The sequence below is a fragment of the Peromyscus californicus genome, unplaced genomic scaffold (genome assembly GCF_007827085.1).
Source record: "Peromyscus californicus insignis strain IS unplaced genomic scaffold, ASM782708v3 Scaffold_15__1_contigs__length_86483966, whole genome shotgun sequence".
In the NCBI taxonomy this organism is placed as follows: domain Eukaryota; kingdom Metazoa; phylum Chordata; class Mammalia; order Rodentia; family Cricetidae; genus Peromyscus; species Peromyscus californicus.
The window spans coordinates 82,616,036-82,631,764 of NW_026294447.1; the positions used below are offsets into that span (position 1 = coordinate 82,616,036).

At 48.1% G+C, this 15,729-nt stretch overlaps 1 protein-coding gene across 1 annotated transcript; it reads right to left on the reverse strand.

The window, feature by feature from the left end:
- Positions 1–9,059: 9,059 nt before the first annotated feature.
- Six6 (SIX homeobox 6) lies at positions 9,060–10,800 on the reverse strand. Its single transcript, XM_052738245.1, has 2 exons — positions 10,226–10,800; positions 9,060–9,228 (listed from the first exon to the last, which is right to left on the reverse strand). The coding sequence occupies exons 1-2, from the start codon at positions 10,795–10,797 to the stop codon at positions 9,060–9,062; spliced, it is 741 nt and encodes a 246-aa protein (XP_052594205.1). The 5' UTR covers positions 10,798–10,800.
- Between the last annotated feature and the right edge of the window lie 4,929 nt (positions 10,801–15,729).

The following is a 15,729-nucleotide window of genomic DNA, read 5'->3' on the forward strand; positions in this document are numbered from 1 at the left end:
AGACCAGAAGAGAGTGTCAAATCCCCTGGAACAGCAGGTACAGGTGTTGAGAGCCACCCTGTGTGGGTGCTAGGAACTCAACTCTGATCCTCTTTAGGAGCAACAAGTGCTCTTAAGCACTGAGCCATCTGCATAGTTCCTATTTCATTTCTTTTATGGATGTATACTATTCCATTGTATGATTTTACTACATTTTATTTAGCTAGTTCACCAGCTGTTAAGCACCTGGGCTCTTTTCAGTTTCTGGTTATTCTGAAGAGTGTACATGTACATTTCCTTTTAAACTGTTATTTCTTTTCTTTTATCCAACTTTGTATTCATAATTTAGAATGTTCGCTCTCTCTCTCTCTCTCTCTCTCTCTCTCTCTCTCTCTCTCTCTGTGTGTGTGTGTGTGTGTGTGTGTGTGTGTGTGTGTGTTGCTGGGGATTGAACTCAGGGCTTTGGGCATGCTAGTTAAGAACTCTACCACCGAGCTACACCTTGAACATCGCATATTTACCTATAAAGTTTGGTCATGGGACATTGACCAGGACCTCTTTGAAGAGCTCCATGTAAATGATAAGTGGCTCCAGGTATGAGCACCGACCCATCCATTACCACCAGTGAAAGGCCAAGATATTCGGTTCTCCCTCCTGGGGTGGTAAACAGGAGCTGCTTTTGATGCTAAGGGCAGTGGCAGCTAGCCTGGGGTGGGGCTCAAAGGCAGAGCAGGTGCTGAATTTTCCATGAGGCTCTGTGCTCAATCTCCAGCATACTTAGAGTACACACAAGTGTCAGCAACTTTTCAAGTATGTAGATGATGACTATTAAAAACAACTTATAAAGACAGTTGTGGTGGTAATATGTCTGTAATCCAAACACTAGGAAGACCCACACAGGGCATCACAATTTCTAAGTCAGCCTTGGATAGCAAGCCTTTGTCAAAGCAAAAGTAAACCCCATTAAACCATTCATTAGGTTTTTATTTATTTATTTGGTTGAGGGTTGCTGCTCACCAGGTTGTGGATGGGGCTCGGTGGACAACATGCTGGAGGAGTCCGTTTTGTCCTTCTACCATGTAACCTCAGGATCTTGGATCCTGATTGTGGAACCCAGGTCTTCAGGTTTGGCAACAAGTGCTTTAAACTACTGATCCATTTTGTTGGCCCCAACTCCATTTTAAAAATGGGAACTTAGGACCTTCAAGATGGATCAGTGTTTAAAGGCGTTTGTCATGCAAGCCTGGTGACCTGAATTCCATCCCCCAAACCCACATAAAGGTAGAGTGAGAGAATTGACCTCACAAAGTCATCTGCTGACATGTGTACCACAGTATATGTGCTCCACACAGACACATACTTACATCATGTGCCATCATACATACACATACACACAATAAAAAAAAAAACCCAAAAATTTGAAAGGGAAATGATAGCATTTCATTCCTTTAACATTTAACCAGGAAAAGTGAGGTGAAGACTCATTCTCTGAAAGCCTGTTACATGGGGGGCCATGAGGGGCACTTCCCAGGCATCACTCATAGCATCCCTAGATATCGTTAGCCCTACTTTATGGAAGTAAGAACAAAGTCTCCACGAGTTGAATGACTTGTCCGTCTTCACACAGTGATGGGAAATTTCTGACCAGGTTTGTTGACTCTGCCTCATCAGGTTCCAAGTCACAGCTACAGACTGCTTACATGTAAGTTTTCTTCCTTTGGTTGGTGTATTTTCAATTTACATCTCTCAGATAGTCACAATTACCTGCAAAAATAATTTTGAAAAGAAATGTTCTTGCATGCATGCATAGGCCTTAATTAAAAATATAAATTATCACAGAATTTTGGTGTAGAAAGCCAAGAGTATACCCAGTGTAACAAAATATGCTTTAAATGGTGCTTAATCTGGACAGTTAAGAATCCTAAATATCTGAAAAGGTTTGACATGCCAAATAAACTAGTTTATCACTATCCAGACTGTTCATGCACCAAATTAATGTGTCTCACCTGACATTAGGTGTCTGATTTCATCACTAGAAAATTCAAGTCTAGATAGGGACTGGAAAAATGGTTCAGTGGTTAAGAGCACTGGGTGCTCTTGCAGAGGACCCATTCTCAGCACCCACATGGTGGTTCAAAACCATCTGTAACTCCAGTTCCAGGGGACCCAATACCCTCTTGTGACCTCTGTGGGCACCAGGGACACAGGTGGTCCACATACATACACGCAGGCAAAACACTCATACTCGTAAAATAAATAAACAAATCTTAGAAAGAAAGAAAGAAAGAGAAAGAAAGAAAACTCAAGTCTAATCTATTCATTGAGGAAAAACAAACATCCCAATCAGTATTCTCAGTTAACAGAGCTGCAAATTAACAGAGTCAGGCTAAAATTATTTTCCACGAGACAGCCTTATATATTTTTTATCAGAATTTGAAATTTTACAGTTCACTGGCTTCTGCTCATTAAAATTTAAAGTTGAGATGAGTTAGTTATCAGGTGGATTTTCATAAGGACTTTGTGATCTCAGATTTCAGTGAAGGCTCTGTTTGTCTTCCGCTTAAATGAGGCTGAGCATGGAAGTGAGGTATCACCCCCTATCTCGAAACTGGACGCTGAGTCTGTGATTTATTTGTGTGTTCATTGCTTTTTAAATTTGTGGATCAAGACAAGTGGGAGGCTAAAAGAGGTAGGTGGAGGAGAGGGCAGAGGCAGAAAAGAGAGAGGGAAGGGAAGGAGTGTGCCCTCCTGCTATAACAGAAATAGAAATACCTTAGCCTAGGAAGGCAATCCGTCGAAGAACTTTTTGTTTCATAGTTTTGGAGAATGGGCATCCAAGATCAAGGCCAAGTAGATTCTGGGTCTGGTGAGGGCTGCCTGTCTTGAACTGGAAAAATGGTATCTTCCTGGTATCTACCTCAGGAGAGGTCCTTTCACTTAAGTTCTTTTGTTGTTTAGTTTTTGGTGTTTTGTTTTTTATTTGTGTGTTTATTACGGCTGTACAACAGATATTAGCAAAATGCCTTGACAAAGTGATTCTTTTCATCATTTGAACAACAGTCCTGTGTGGGCTAATGGTAGCCCTGCTGAGGGGCCAAAGAGAAATCTGTTCCAGGGAGAATGTAAGAATGATAAATAATAGGGAAGCCATGGGCCAACCACCTCAAGAGCCGGCCCAGGCCACGTTCCTGTTGCCAGAGCTTCTGGTGAAAAGTGGTGAGCTGCTTGTTAGCCTCTCTCCCTCATCTTTACCCTCTCCACCTCTGCCTGGTGGTTAAAGGCACAGCGTGTGTGGTAGAGGACCAGTGCTGGACTGGCCTTCATCTTTGGGGAGCTCCAGACCAAGCTGTGGTCCTTACAGACTCAGGCCTCCAAAATGAAAAATCCAGGAAAATGTACTCACGTTTCACTTTCATGAGTCTTTCTGTCTTTCCCACAGGCAAGACAGTTGTGGTCTTTTGAATTCAGAATCCCCCCCCCCCAAAGTTCCCATTGCCGATTTAGACAGGAACAGTTCCAGAGGGTTACAGTCCATCATGGAGGGGAGCCTGACTACGAGCCCGCAGTCATGGCATTGGAGCGGAAGCTGAGAGCTCACTTCTGATCGCTGGCACAGGAGAAAGATCTCTCCCTTTAACAAACGCCCTCGAGCACCCATGTACTCAAGCACTTCCTAAAGGTCCTACCCATCAGTATAGTCGCGCTGGTGATTAAGTCTCAAAGCGGAGGGACACAACATTCAAAGCACAGCAGTTACCAGATAGTGGGTTCTGACATCCTAGTATATACAAAAATATCAGAAAATTTCTTGGTAGGTTTAGAAAGTATATCGGCTAAGAAATTTTGGAACCTAAGTCTTACTGCTTGGGAAAATGTGTTGTGTGTGAAGATGGTTTGAACCCTAAGCCATAAAATTCCGAAAAAGTGAATGAAGAGACCACTCAAAGTCATTCCAGGGACCCGACAAGTAATAGCCAACATCCAAGCCCAGAGAATTAGATGAGCTTGGGGTCCAGCTCTTTCTAGTCACCTCTGTTTGTTCAAATGCATTCCTATGGAGAACCATGTAGAACAGGCTGGTTTCAAGGAAGATACAGTAATTCGTGAGGTGTTTTTTTTAATATTTACTGAACATCTATTGCTCAGGGTAGACTCTGGGAGAACAAAGAGGACTAAGAGTCAAGCCTTGCCCTTAAGGGGCTTCCATTCTCCTCTGAAAAGGGAAAGGAATTACACAAATAAATGAAATGAATGCTTAAAAACATTATAAGCACAAAAGCTCCAGCTGACTCGAAAGATTTGGAGGGGGTCCTGTGAGCCTGGTTGACTGATTAGCAGTCCAGGTATGGGGTAGCATCCGGGCAGACAAACCGCCTAACCTTAGGGACCGTGTGATGGGGTAAGCGGTCTCTCAACTACTTGTGCCACTCTGGAATGTGGCTCACAACTTTGGGAAATGGAGGGGAATGGAAAACGAAACCAGTTGGTTGTCTCAAGGTAGAGTACCCCTAAAATGTCTGGGGATGCAATGCAAGGCAGGATCGAGCCTGAGGGAGTAGCAGTTTCCTAAAGAAGGGCGTGTGTCCCATAGTCTGCTAGACCTAACCTTGGGTTATCCGGCACGTTGGGTGATCACACCGGCTCCCTCTCCCTGCGCCCTGAGCAGAGTCCATCCCCAGCCCTAGCATCTGCAAATCCGACTCCCGTGAGTCCCGGACCATGGCGTCCAGAGGCCCAGGCTCGACCAGCTCGGCTCAGGCCTCACTCGCTGCAGCCTCCGGAGAGGCCCAGATTTGCAGGAAGACCCCGCGTCCGCACCCCGGGAGCGCAGCACCGGCAGGGACCCTCGGGAGGGCACGCTCCTTGCGCGGGGCTGCGGCGGGCCTTCGAGCCTCGGCTCTCACCTGGGTTTTGTTTCACTCGGCCCCCAAGTTTGGGGAGGGTTCTGTCCCCGAGCTCGCCGAGCGCTGCAGAAGCGGCTGCAGGCCGCCGTCCGGGCGATTCCCCCGCGCGGGGCGCCGGGCGCAAAAGGTGGGTGCGCGCGGCGTGGAGTCTCCGCACAGATCCGCGGGCCGAGCCGGGAGGAAGGACCGGGCCGCCCGGTCTCGGGGACCCAGGCGCCCGCCACCCGAGGTGCAGCAGGCCTGCGGGGGGCCTCACGGCGGCGGGCCGAGCTCCGGGGGACGCGCCCGGGCCAGCGCGGGGACAATGACCCGGTCTCCCCTCGCCGCCGCCCCCTCGCAGCCCGCGGGCAAAGCCATTAGCCATTCAGGCCGACAAAGCCCGGCGGCCCCGCGCTTTGTCCCGCGGGGCCCCGGCCGCTGTCATTAGCCCTGATTACGCTGAGCCGCCTGACAGCCCCGCGGGCCACCCCGCGGACCCCCGGTCCCCGGCGCCCGCCGCACAATGGGAGCGGAAATCGGCCGCGCTGGGGTCCCCGGCTGAATAGAGGCAGAAGCTGTGGCTCCCCTCCGCCCGCCCGCCCGCCCGCCCCATTCAGCGCCGCTTCGGATACAGTATTTTCTTTCCTTTTTGTGAAAATTGGAGGGAGAGAAGGAGGTCAAGGAAGACTTTGCAGGAGCTCTTCGCCTGTCATTTGTTTAATGTAAACAAAGAGCAAGCCCTCCCCCACCCCCCAGACTTGGCTCCCCTCCCCTCCTCCCTCCGGATTTTTATAAACAAACCGGTGTGGGGAGGGAGGGGGGAGCGCCGGGGTGGCCGCGGACAAGTGGCTATAGGGGGAGACGTGGGGCGCAGAGGACCGTGGGGAGCTTTTTGGATGGGACTCGGGGTGGTTGGAGAAGCCCAGGGAGAGCCGAGCTGAGGCTGAGGTAAAATCCTGGCTTTGGTCAGGTCTGTGGAAATGTGAAAAGGCTTTTTTCGTCTGTGCTGGACTAATTGCTTTTGAGGAAATCGTGACAGGGGAATTGAAGAAAGGAAGCGTGCTGTATGTGTGGACAGTGCCCTCAATTCAGAACCTTGTGGAGCCTTCCTGCTGCTGGGAGGTTAACACTCTCTAGGCCAGGATGAAATTGATTTTAAAAAAACGTTATGGAAAATCCTTATAATACACGTTTATGAGCGGATTCGGGTGATTGAATAAGTCGCTGTGTGAAGATCTGGGCTAATTTCCAATCTAGGGTCATCTGAAGAACTGATTAATCACAAAGCAATTAAGTATCACCAGATTTCAGGTAAACACACAAAAACATCCTTCCAAACAATGTTACCGCCCTAAGATTCCAACATAAAATTACATGAATAAATCTCCACGGCACTGAAGCATCGTAGCTACTTTAAATGTAATTCTTGGGCAGCTTGTTAATTTAGGTAAACAGTATATCTTCTTTAAAAGCCTTCACCAAGGCAGATGGGGAAAAAAAGAAAAAGAAAAAGAAATCCTTCAGGTTAGGCCTTCTAATTTTCTGCAACTATCATTAAAAATTATTTTGTGCAGAGAAAGTTTAGTTCCTCCAAGTGTTACACTGTTTTCTGGAGAGCACGGAGCGGATGTTTTCAGGTATCGTTTTACTGGCAAGTTGGTTGGTATTTTTAGATTCTTAAATTCTTCTACATCATTTCACTACCTAGTTCTCTGCCACCCTCACCCCGACCTGAGCTCATAAAAATGAAAGCTAAAATTTGCCGATCCATTTCTCCAAGTGTTGATTCTGGACCACCCCATCGCTGAAATGAGGTGGAGCTGGATCACAAGATTGAAGTGCAATCCTGTTGGGTTGATTCTAGACTCGGGTGAGGCAAAGGAAGCTAGAGTGCAATTTGAAACAGGCTCACTGTGTAGCCATGCCTAGCCTGGAACTCACTATGTAGACCAGGAGCACCGAAAACATACAACAGAGCTCTGCCAGCCTCTGCCTCGGGAGTGCTGGGATTAGAGGCACACCACTGCCAACAACCAAGGTTGCCAAATTAAGGAGACAATTTCAGGTCCCTAGCACTTGTCACTTACATGACCTAGAACGTGAACACGTTCTTAAAATTTTCACTCTTGGTGCCTTTTTTTCTTTTTTCTGTCTCTGGAGCCCCAGACCGCCCCTTGTCATCCAAAGAACTGCCAGAGGCTTTCGGAATCAAGTGAGGGAGCTTTACCGCGGAAATCTTTCACGGGCCACAGAAGGGCGTTTGTTTGATTTGGGAATTACCTATTTGATCACAGAAGCTCTCTGTATCTGTCCATCTAGTGCTCTTTCGCTATGAGAGTTTCAATTTTCAAGAATTTTCTGGATAAGGAGCATTGCACACCGAGATGACCTATTCATAAAGCCCAAAGTAGCCAAATCAGTTTAAGTGACATAGAAACAAACCAAAATCAACCCTTACTCGTGTCCTGGGCTTCCAATTGCCATTTGGCCGCCCGCCTATTGTCTTCCTGGACTCCAGTCTTCATGTGTTTGGTACCCTAGCATGTTTTGCCTTCAGAAATGTTAGCAGGCAGCTGACCCACGGAGCACCTTCTAAGAACAGAGGGGTGAATTAAGAGGACCCCAACTGGGTGAGAAGTCCAGTCCAAGTGATTTAAAGATAAACATCAGATTTTGTAATATGAAATCCATTTCACTAGGAAAAACAAAATCTTAGACAATCTGGATATCATTTACTTTCTTAGCAAAAAGGTGGTAGATTGTGTGTGTGTGTGTGTGTGTGTGTGTGTGTGTGTGTGTGTGTGTGTGTGTGTGTTATATGTCTGTATGCAGGAAGAACAATTACATGCTAAGTGTATTTTATATTTTAACTGAGGCTCTTCCCAAGACAATGATGTTCTTGATAAATTGTTGCATATTAATGTAGAGCATTGACTTAGGAAATACCTGTCATTTCTCTGTGGCCTTGCTTTATGGTCAATATATAACCTTTGCATACTGTCTCCTATCTTAGTATTTCTTTTGTTGAAAATAATTTACTTGGCTAAAACCCACTTCTGAGGCAGGAAGTTGCTAGTGTAGTTACTGAAAACCTCTCCTAATTTTTTTTCTTAATAAAAGCTCAATTCTACATGCACTATATGCTTACCATGAATGATCATGAGTTCCCACTGCTTCTGAATGGGAGAGAGCCTCAAAAGAAGTGGAAATACTTTTATTATAAAGTTCTCATGTGTTTGCATTTTTGTAAAATAGGACTCATTGCCCGTGTCTAGAATTTGTCTTCCCAAATTGCTCTTGAAAATCGCTGCCACTTCCTAAGAATGAGTAGGTGCACAAATCTTGATCATTTTTGTGGTGAATGTAAAGCGCTGCCATAGACGGCATGCTCCTGTTGCAAATTCTAGGTTTAATGTGGTAACGTGTATGTGTTTATGTATACATACATGTATGCATATACATGCATATATACAATTTAATGTAGCAGGTGGTTAGCAATTTATCAATGGCTGTTTAAAAATACATACTGAGAGATATCAAAGGCTATAGAGTAGTTGGTGAGACTGTTTGGATAAGATTACACCCTCCATACCTGGTAAAGGCAATAAGAGTGATTTTTAAAAAATCTGAGATAGCTGCTCCCTTAATTAAGAAAGGTTACCCACCAAGTTGTTTTATTATTTGGCTTCTCCACACAGAATGTGTTGAGTTTGCTCGTTTTCGAACAGCAAGTTCCCCAAGCTACAGAGAAACCTATCGTGGAAGTCTTTTAAATAAGTAAATAAACAGCATATATATGTTTTGTTTTGTTTTTTAAAAAAAAACCTTCAAAGCAAAAGTTATACATATATAACAGTGTCCTTTCGACATGAAATACCCATGGAGACTCGCGGGCAAACGCTCAGCGTGCAGTTCCGTCCCAAAGAGGTCTTTGCAGCCAGATCCTTCAGAAAAAAAGCAAAGCGAAGAGAAGTGGCGTTGGGTCAGGCCTTACCGCGGGCCCCTGAGTCGCGATGGAAGAGCGCTAGCAGAGCCGGCTGGCAGTGGAGCAGACCGGGCCACGTAGGCCCGCCGGTCCCTGGCCCCCGGGCTTCTACCAGCGAGCGCTACGTTTGCTGGTCTCATCCTCTCTCCTTTTATTTTGTGTATCTCGTTTTTTACACTGGATTCTGTTTCTAAGCATGAGGAGTGGGCAGTTCAGATGTCGCATTCGCTGTCGCTGGACGTGATGGAGATGGCCGAAGTGGCCGCCTTGCTGGACAGACTAGCAGCCGGGCTGGAGGCGACGCCCAACACCTCTGGCGCGCCCTCAGCCTCCGAACGTAGCACCCGCCCGGAGCCCTGCGACAGAACCTGCTGCTGGAGTCTACAGAGGAAGGAAAGGACAGGGTCACAGCCAGAAACCAAGCGGCTACGTCGTCCCCTTTTCTCTGACCCGCCTGCCCCCAGCTCCGCGTCAAGACTGCTTTCTCAGACCTTGACTAGGTGGGGAAGGTGAGGCTATGGAATTTGGACCGATGCACAGCCGCCCTTCTGCAGAACCCTCCAATTGCCTCATGCCCTTTCTCGGCTCACCATGAATTAATTCCTCCTTAGCCTCCCCGGAATTTTTCTAAGCTGTCACCCACCGTTGGGAGATTTCCTGGAGGACGGTCAGAAAAAGCAAAGCGGGACAGATAAAGGCTCCGGGACCTGGGATTCCTTTCCTAGTAGTGCATCTGTCCAGGGCTCATGCCTGAGGTGGTACCCCCGGAATCTGATCTATTCCAGCTAAAGTCAAAAACCGCTGCCTGGAGGTTGCCCGGAGAGTTTGGGCCTGGGATGCAAGATAGAATGGAAAGCATAGGCCCACTAGCAAGGATGGTCGATTTGAGATGGGGATACCCGTCTTTCTGCTTCTTAGAATCTGTGACCCTCGAAAACTGAAACCTTTTCAGAGCACCAGGGGAGGATGCAGACGGGCTTTAAAAAAATAAATAAATAAAGCTAACTAAATAGGCTTCACTTGCTAAGAGTCTGGGTCCACGCTAGCAAGAATTAGCTTTGGGCCTTTGGATTTCTAATTGATTCTAGGCTTGTAATCTTTCTCTCTCCCCCCCCATCCCCCAACTCCAGTGACACCTTGGTTTGGTGACCCACACCAGCTGCCACAGTGACCCCAAATCCCCAAAACCCAGAGAGATAGTGGGGAGTCAGGAGCCGGTACTGGAATCCAGAACACAGTGGTCTCCTAAACCCAAGACAGATGGCAACCCCAACTCCCGCTGAGTCCAGGCACCAGGTAAGGGCGCCGCCCGCCCGGAATGCCTCGTCCTGCCCATCCCGGTGGGCACCGAGCCCCGAGGCCTCTAGGGACTACTGACCTGTTTTTGGCTGCCGCCGCCCGATCTCTTTGTCGGCGGTTTTTGAACCAGTTGCCCACCTGCGTGGGGGTCAGTCCAGTCGCCTGGGCGAGCTCGCGCTTTTTGCTGGGGTTGGGATACGGGTCCTGAAGGTACCACTCTCGAAGCAGGTGCCGCGTGCGCTCCTTGAAGCAGTGCGTCTTCTGTTCGCCATCCCAAATGGTCCTCGGCAGCGGGAACTTCTTCCTTACCCGGTACTTGTCTACCGGCCCCAGGGGCCGTCCACGCAGCTTCTCCGCCTCCTGGTAATGCGCCTCCAGCCACAGCGCCTGCAGCTTGGCGTGCGACTCCTTCGTAAACTTATGGTTTTCCAGGATATGGTAGAGCTCGCGGTAGTTGCCGCCGTGGAAGGCCACTATGGCTCTGGCGCGCAGCACCGACTCGTTCTTGTTGAGGGCCTCACAGGCCGCCGGGGCCACGGGCAGCGACCACAGGAAGCGACCCAGGCGCTCCACATCGCCGCTCTCCTCCAGGGTCTCGCATACCCCGGCCACTTGCTGGGGGCTGAAATTCAAGATGGGCAGCTGGAACATCGAGGCTGTGCGGACGCCCCGAGCAGGATTACGCAGCAGATGCCCGCAGGCCGATCGGGGGTGCGGCTGGGGGCTACAGAGTCGGGGGTGGAGGGGAGCCTTCCCTCCGGGAAAGAGCTGTGGGTTGAGTTCGGCTGCGCTTGCTCCGCTTGGGCACGCCAGTGAGCTAGCCCGCGCCGCTACTGGGGTGGGCGGATTGGAGACGCCGGCGCCATGGAGACCCCCTGTCAGTCACCGGGCAGCTCTGCCAATCAAGGCAGCCACTAGCGCGCCCCGGCCATTTCAGCACCTCCCCAGACTCGACAGCGCCCGCGGTTTGCCGGGAGACTGTTGAAGGTTTTGCCGAAACCCAAGGATGAAAAAGAGGTAGGAGTGGCTGGAACACACGGAAACCGCAGCGTTTCACCCTCCCAGCTCCTCCTCCCCGGCTCCGCCCTCCTGTTTTCCCACCCGGGAGGCAGGACGCTGCAGGAATTCACTTTGGGGGCCCACGCAATGCCTGGGTCGAAAGGACTTCAGAGGACAAAGACGACTGGGGAAAGACAAACCCTCCGAGACCTCGCAAGTTTAATCGTAGCGAAGCGGCAAACCCCGCGGGGAGCGTGCGCACCGAGGGGACAGGGAGGGAAGTGTATCATGCTTTTATTTTATTTTATTTTATTTTATCCCCCCAGGCACCCATTCCTGTCTGTCTCCTGCTTACCCCGTTCCAGCTGCGAAAGCAGCTGCGTGGGAAGCAGGCCTGGAACAGAAGGAACAGGACCAGGGATCTGTAGAAGAGGTCAGTTTGGACTCTAACTTCCACTCCCTTCAGAGACTTCCGAAACTGTTTTAGACGGCAGCGGCAAGGACACACACTTGATAACTAGGTGCTAACCACGGAGTCTAACAGCAAGAAAGGCGGGCTGGAGGGGCTTCTGACCCAAATAAAGTCGTACTTCATAGTTCCCCTCTCCAGTTCAGCGATCTTGAACAAATGTGCGCCAGCCATCTCTAAGAGTGAGAAGTCATCCATGGGTCAGGACTGTAACTTAAAAGCCTGCTTTCAAAGGTCTTTTTTTAAAAAAAAAAAAACAAAAACAACGTAGGTATTTCATTCTCTTATGGCAGGCTGGTTTTGCCTCTGCCCAGCGTTAGAACATACAATTCCTGGGGTAGAGGCAGAAATCTTGGCTTTTTAGATCAGAAGCAGTTCAGTGACAGCAAAATGGGTGGGGGTGGGGGTGGGGAGGAGGGCGGTGTGTTCCACTATACCGTGTGTTAAGGTGGCAAGGCAGAGTGGTCAGAGCCGCGGGGCACTGACCCCTCCCGCAGAGAGCATGGGCCTTTTTGGCACCCTGCCTTCTGGCCAATAGATTGGATTGGCAACATTTATTGATTCCCAATTGGCATCCACATCATACCGCTTTCTGTGGCTTCCGTCAAGGGAACCACGATCTCATGTGGGCCATTGATGAGGCTTCTTCGGTAGAAAGGAAATACTGGGTAAAGGCGTCGCAAGAAACCAGGGCGACAAGGTTCACCACCGAACTGGACTGGGCCTGGCTGTCTTTGCTTTAGTATCAAACACACTTTGTGTGCGGCTTGTCCAGCCTGAGTACATCAGAAGGCAGATAGATAGCACAGATGGTTGGATATGTCGGGTCAGATCACACACGCCTCAGTGCAGGGTAAAGCTCGTTCTGACGGAAACCCCTGATATTATTTTCACAGATCTTCACAGTTCACTCGGAAAAAAAAAAAAGGCAGCAGAGGGGAAGGGGCGGGAAAAGCCCCGCAACCATTTACATCATTTCTGTGAGATGGCCAGCCGCCTCAACGGTGAGGCTGCCTATCCGAAGAGCTCATTTTCTTGAAGTGAGACAGAGCAGGGGCAAAATAAAGGGGCCGATGGGGCTAGTGACAAAGCACAGACCTTCTCTGCCTGGGAGCGACCTCTGAATCAGCTCCAGGGACAAATTTTAGTGAGAAATGTCGCGTACAGAGGTCTTAGAACCCTTGAGGAGGTGAATCCGTGGCGCAGAAAAACGCCCCGGGGACCCTTGAAGACAAAGCAGAGATGGAGCAGGGCTGCGGAAAAACAGAGGTTTCCCCTCTGGCCAGGGAAGGAAAGCGTGCTCGAGCTCGGGTGTGCGTGGCCTTTTCTCTTTTCACACCGTGGCAGAATGGCTTCACCTCTGTCCCGGATCTTGGAAACTAGGCTGAGGTTCTCCCGGGACCTACAGCTGCTCTCCCAGGCCCAGTGCAGGCCGGCGGGGCCGCAGGCCACAGCCTCTCGCCCAGCACTCTGAGTCAGTGCACAAAGTTTAAAAGCTGCAGGTCAAGACGCCCCATCCGGGAAATGCTAATATTTATCCCATTACCCACTTCTTGAACAGCAGGTCCATAAATATGAGATAAAAGGACACTTTGGCCTTTGCGTGTTTGGGGTCCCAGCGGGAAGTTGGGGCTCAGCATCTGAGCTAGCAGCGGAAAGACTCCCAAGAGGTGCAGTCAGTGCTTGGCAGGTGCCTGGTTACCCAACGGGAGGGCCCTGGAGGTTAAGCTCTGGGGTGGGAGATAGTTCTTAGGCCATCGTCAGGGACTTAATTTTGTTAACTCAAAAGAAACAAATGGCCCCTTGGAATCGCCTTTGTTCATCACCTGGAGAAAAACTGGAAGAGATGAGTGGGCTAAGTCTCCATCCAAAAAAAAAAAGGGGGGGGACGCTTCGTGGGCTTCTTCGAAATGACTCAGTTGTGCAAAATGCAGCCTTCACCCCACCCGCAAGCTCTCACAGCTCAGCTCGCGTTTGCCTGGCAGAAAGCTGTACCTTCAGGGTGGTTTTTCTTAATTTTAAGGAAAGAAAGGTTAACAAACAAACCAACATGGGGGCGTTGTGACAGCTCTCTCGTGATGCCCCCTTCACTCCCCACTTCATTATTTAATTTTATTTTTTCAGCACGCCTGGACCCTGTTGGGGTGCTTTCTGCCCCCACGCTTCACAAGGGAGACCCGCCAGCGCTCAGTTCTGGCCAAGAATCCAGAGACGTGGATTCTGCTTGCTGTCAGTTTTAGTTTGGAGGCGGGGTGTGGAGAAAAATACGTAGAGGTAATGCTCCAGGGAAGATTATAACTTCAGATTTAGAGAGAACCACACTTCTGTGTACATTGCCAAGGCTCTGAACTTACGGTTTTTGTTTTTTTTTTTTGTTGTTTTTCCTTCTAGGGTAGAAAGACGGATGCTCACAGGAGCTCACACTGACCCAGGAGCTCAGAGCTTAGAAGTCAATACACTTTTACTGAGTTCCAACCTTAGCTTTTCATTGCCTGCTTCTGTTTCTAGCTGCAATGCCTGAAAGAATAATGGCGTGTTTCCCCCTCACCTCGCCACATTTGAATAGCCAGGGGCTTTAAGAATGTAGTAATTGAACCTATCTGAATTCCTTAATAAAGGCGTTGTGCTGTGTGTGAGAGAGTCAGGCTGGAAGGCAGTGAGGCTCCAGTCTTTTGTGTGTCCGTTTGGACTTTTGGAGAGTCTTGTCTTCCTTTTCCCTTTCAAAGCCTGATGTTGACAATAAAAGCTGTTGGGTTTTTTGTTTGTTTGTTTTGTCTTTTAATCGTTCATACCTCTAATTTATATTTTTACTTAAAAATAATTACTTAAAAATATCTCATTTACAGCAAAAAAAAAAAAATCTACAAAGTATCCAAAGGTATTTCGTAGTCTTTTAAATGGCAGTATGAGAATTTAAAAACTTTCATTTACTCCTTAACTTAGTTCTGATTTCCCAGTGAGACTGTCCACATAGAGGTGCGTGTCTGTTGATGTCTTTGGTGGTCCAGATCTTCAAACTGTGGAATGAATTCTAGATCCTACTTTAAAATACACACTGTCCTAAGACAAAGCAAAACAAACACCTCCCAAGGTAGGTTGCTGCTGTTATTTCCCACACATTTTGGCATTTCTTCTCTAAGGACGCACCTTGTAACAAAGAGCGAGGGGAGAGAGCCCTTTATTGCCTCCTCCTGAGAACAAACAAATGCTATCTTTGAAATGGTTGGGAGCTGTCCTAGCATTGCAAACTTAACTCAATGCAAGAGAAATGCTGCCATGAAACTATTGATCTAATTTTCAGAGATGGATGTTTATTATTATCTTGTTGTTATTATTCACCAGCTGGTGTTTAAATGGCATTTTAAATGATGCAAAATTGCCTATGATTTTCAGTAGAGAACAATATATGTATAAATGCACTATTTTTAAAGCAGTGAGTAGCGATCTTTTTAAAAATTGTGCTGCCCATCCAACTGCACTTTAAGTTCTCATCTGTGGTGGACTCAGGATCTTCGCATGAAAATTTGGATCTAAGCAGAGAGTGCACTGCGAGCTGTAGTCCCCCTAACATGAACTATGATCTTAGGCGCACACATCTCTCTCCTGCTTCTTTAGGGCAGGCCTCAAAGTGTACAGGGCTAACCACACAATCTCATTGCTTATTTAGGACTATGCACCAACGGATCTGAAGGATTAATGCTTATCTATGTGACTGGTCTATGACTTATAAACACATTATTATCGGTACTAAAATGTTAATTGATTGACTAAAAGAATCATTAATTCATAGTTCGCTACTGGAACATTATTTCTTCCTCCTCCTGTTATAATTTAACACTATAGTTAACATTCTCCCCACCATCATTAGCATTATTTCTTTCTTGTTCTCGCCATTTTCAAAACCAAGATCAATATCCTTCTAAGATACTCATAATGGGAAATCAAAGTGGCTCATTAGATAAAGTTTTTACCACCAAGCCTGACAAACTGAGTTAGATGCCCAGATTCCACATAGTGAAAGGAGAGAACCAATTCCTACAAGTTGTCCTCTGACCTCTGAAACACACACACACACACACACACACACACACACACACACACACACACACACCATT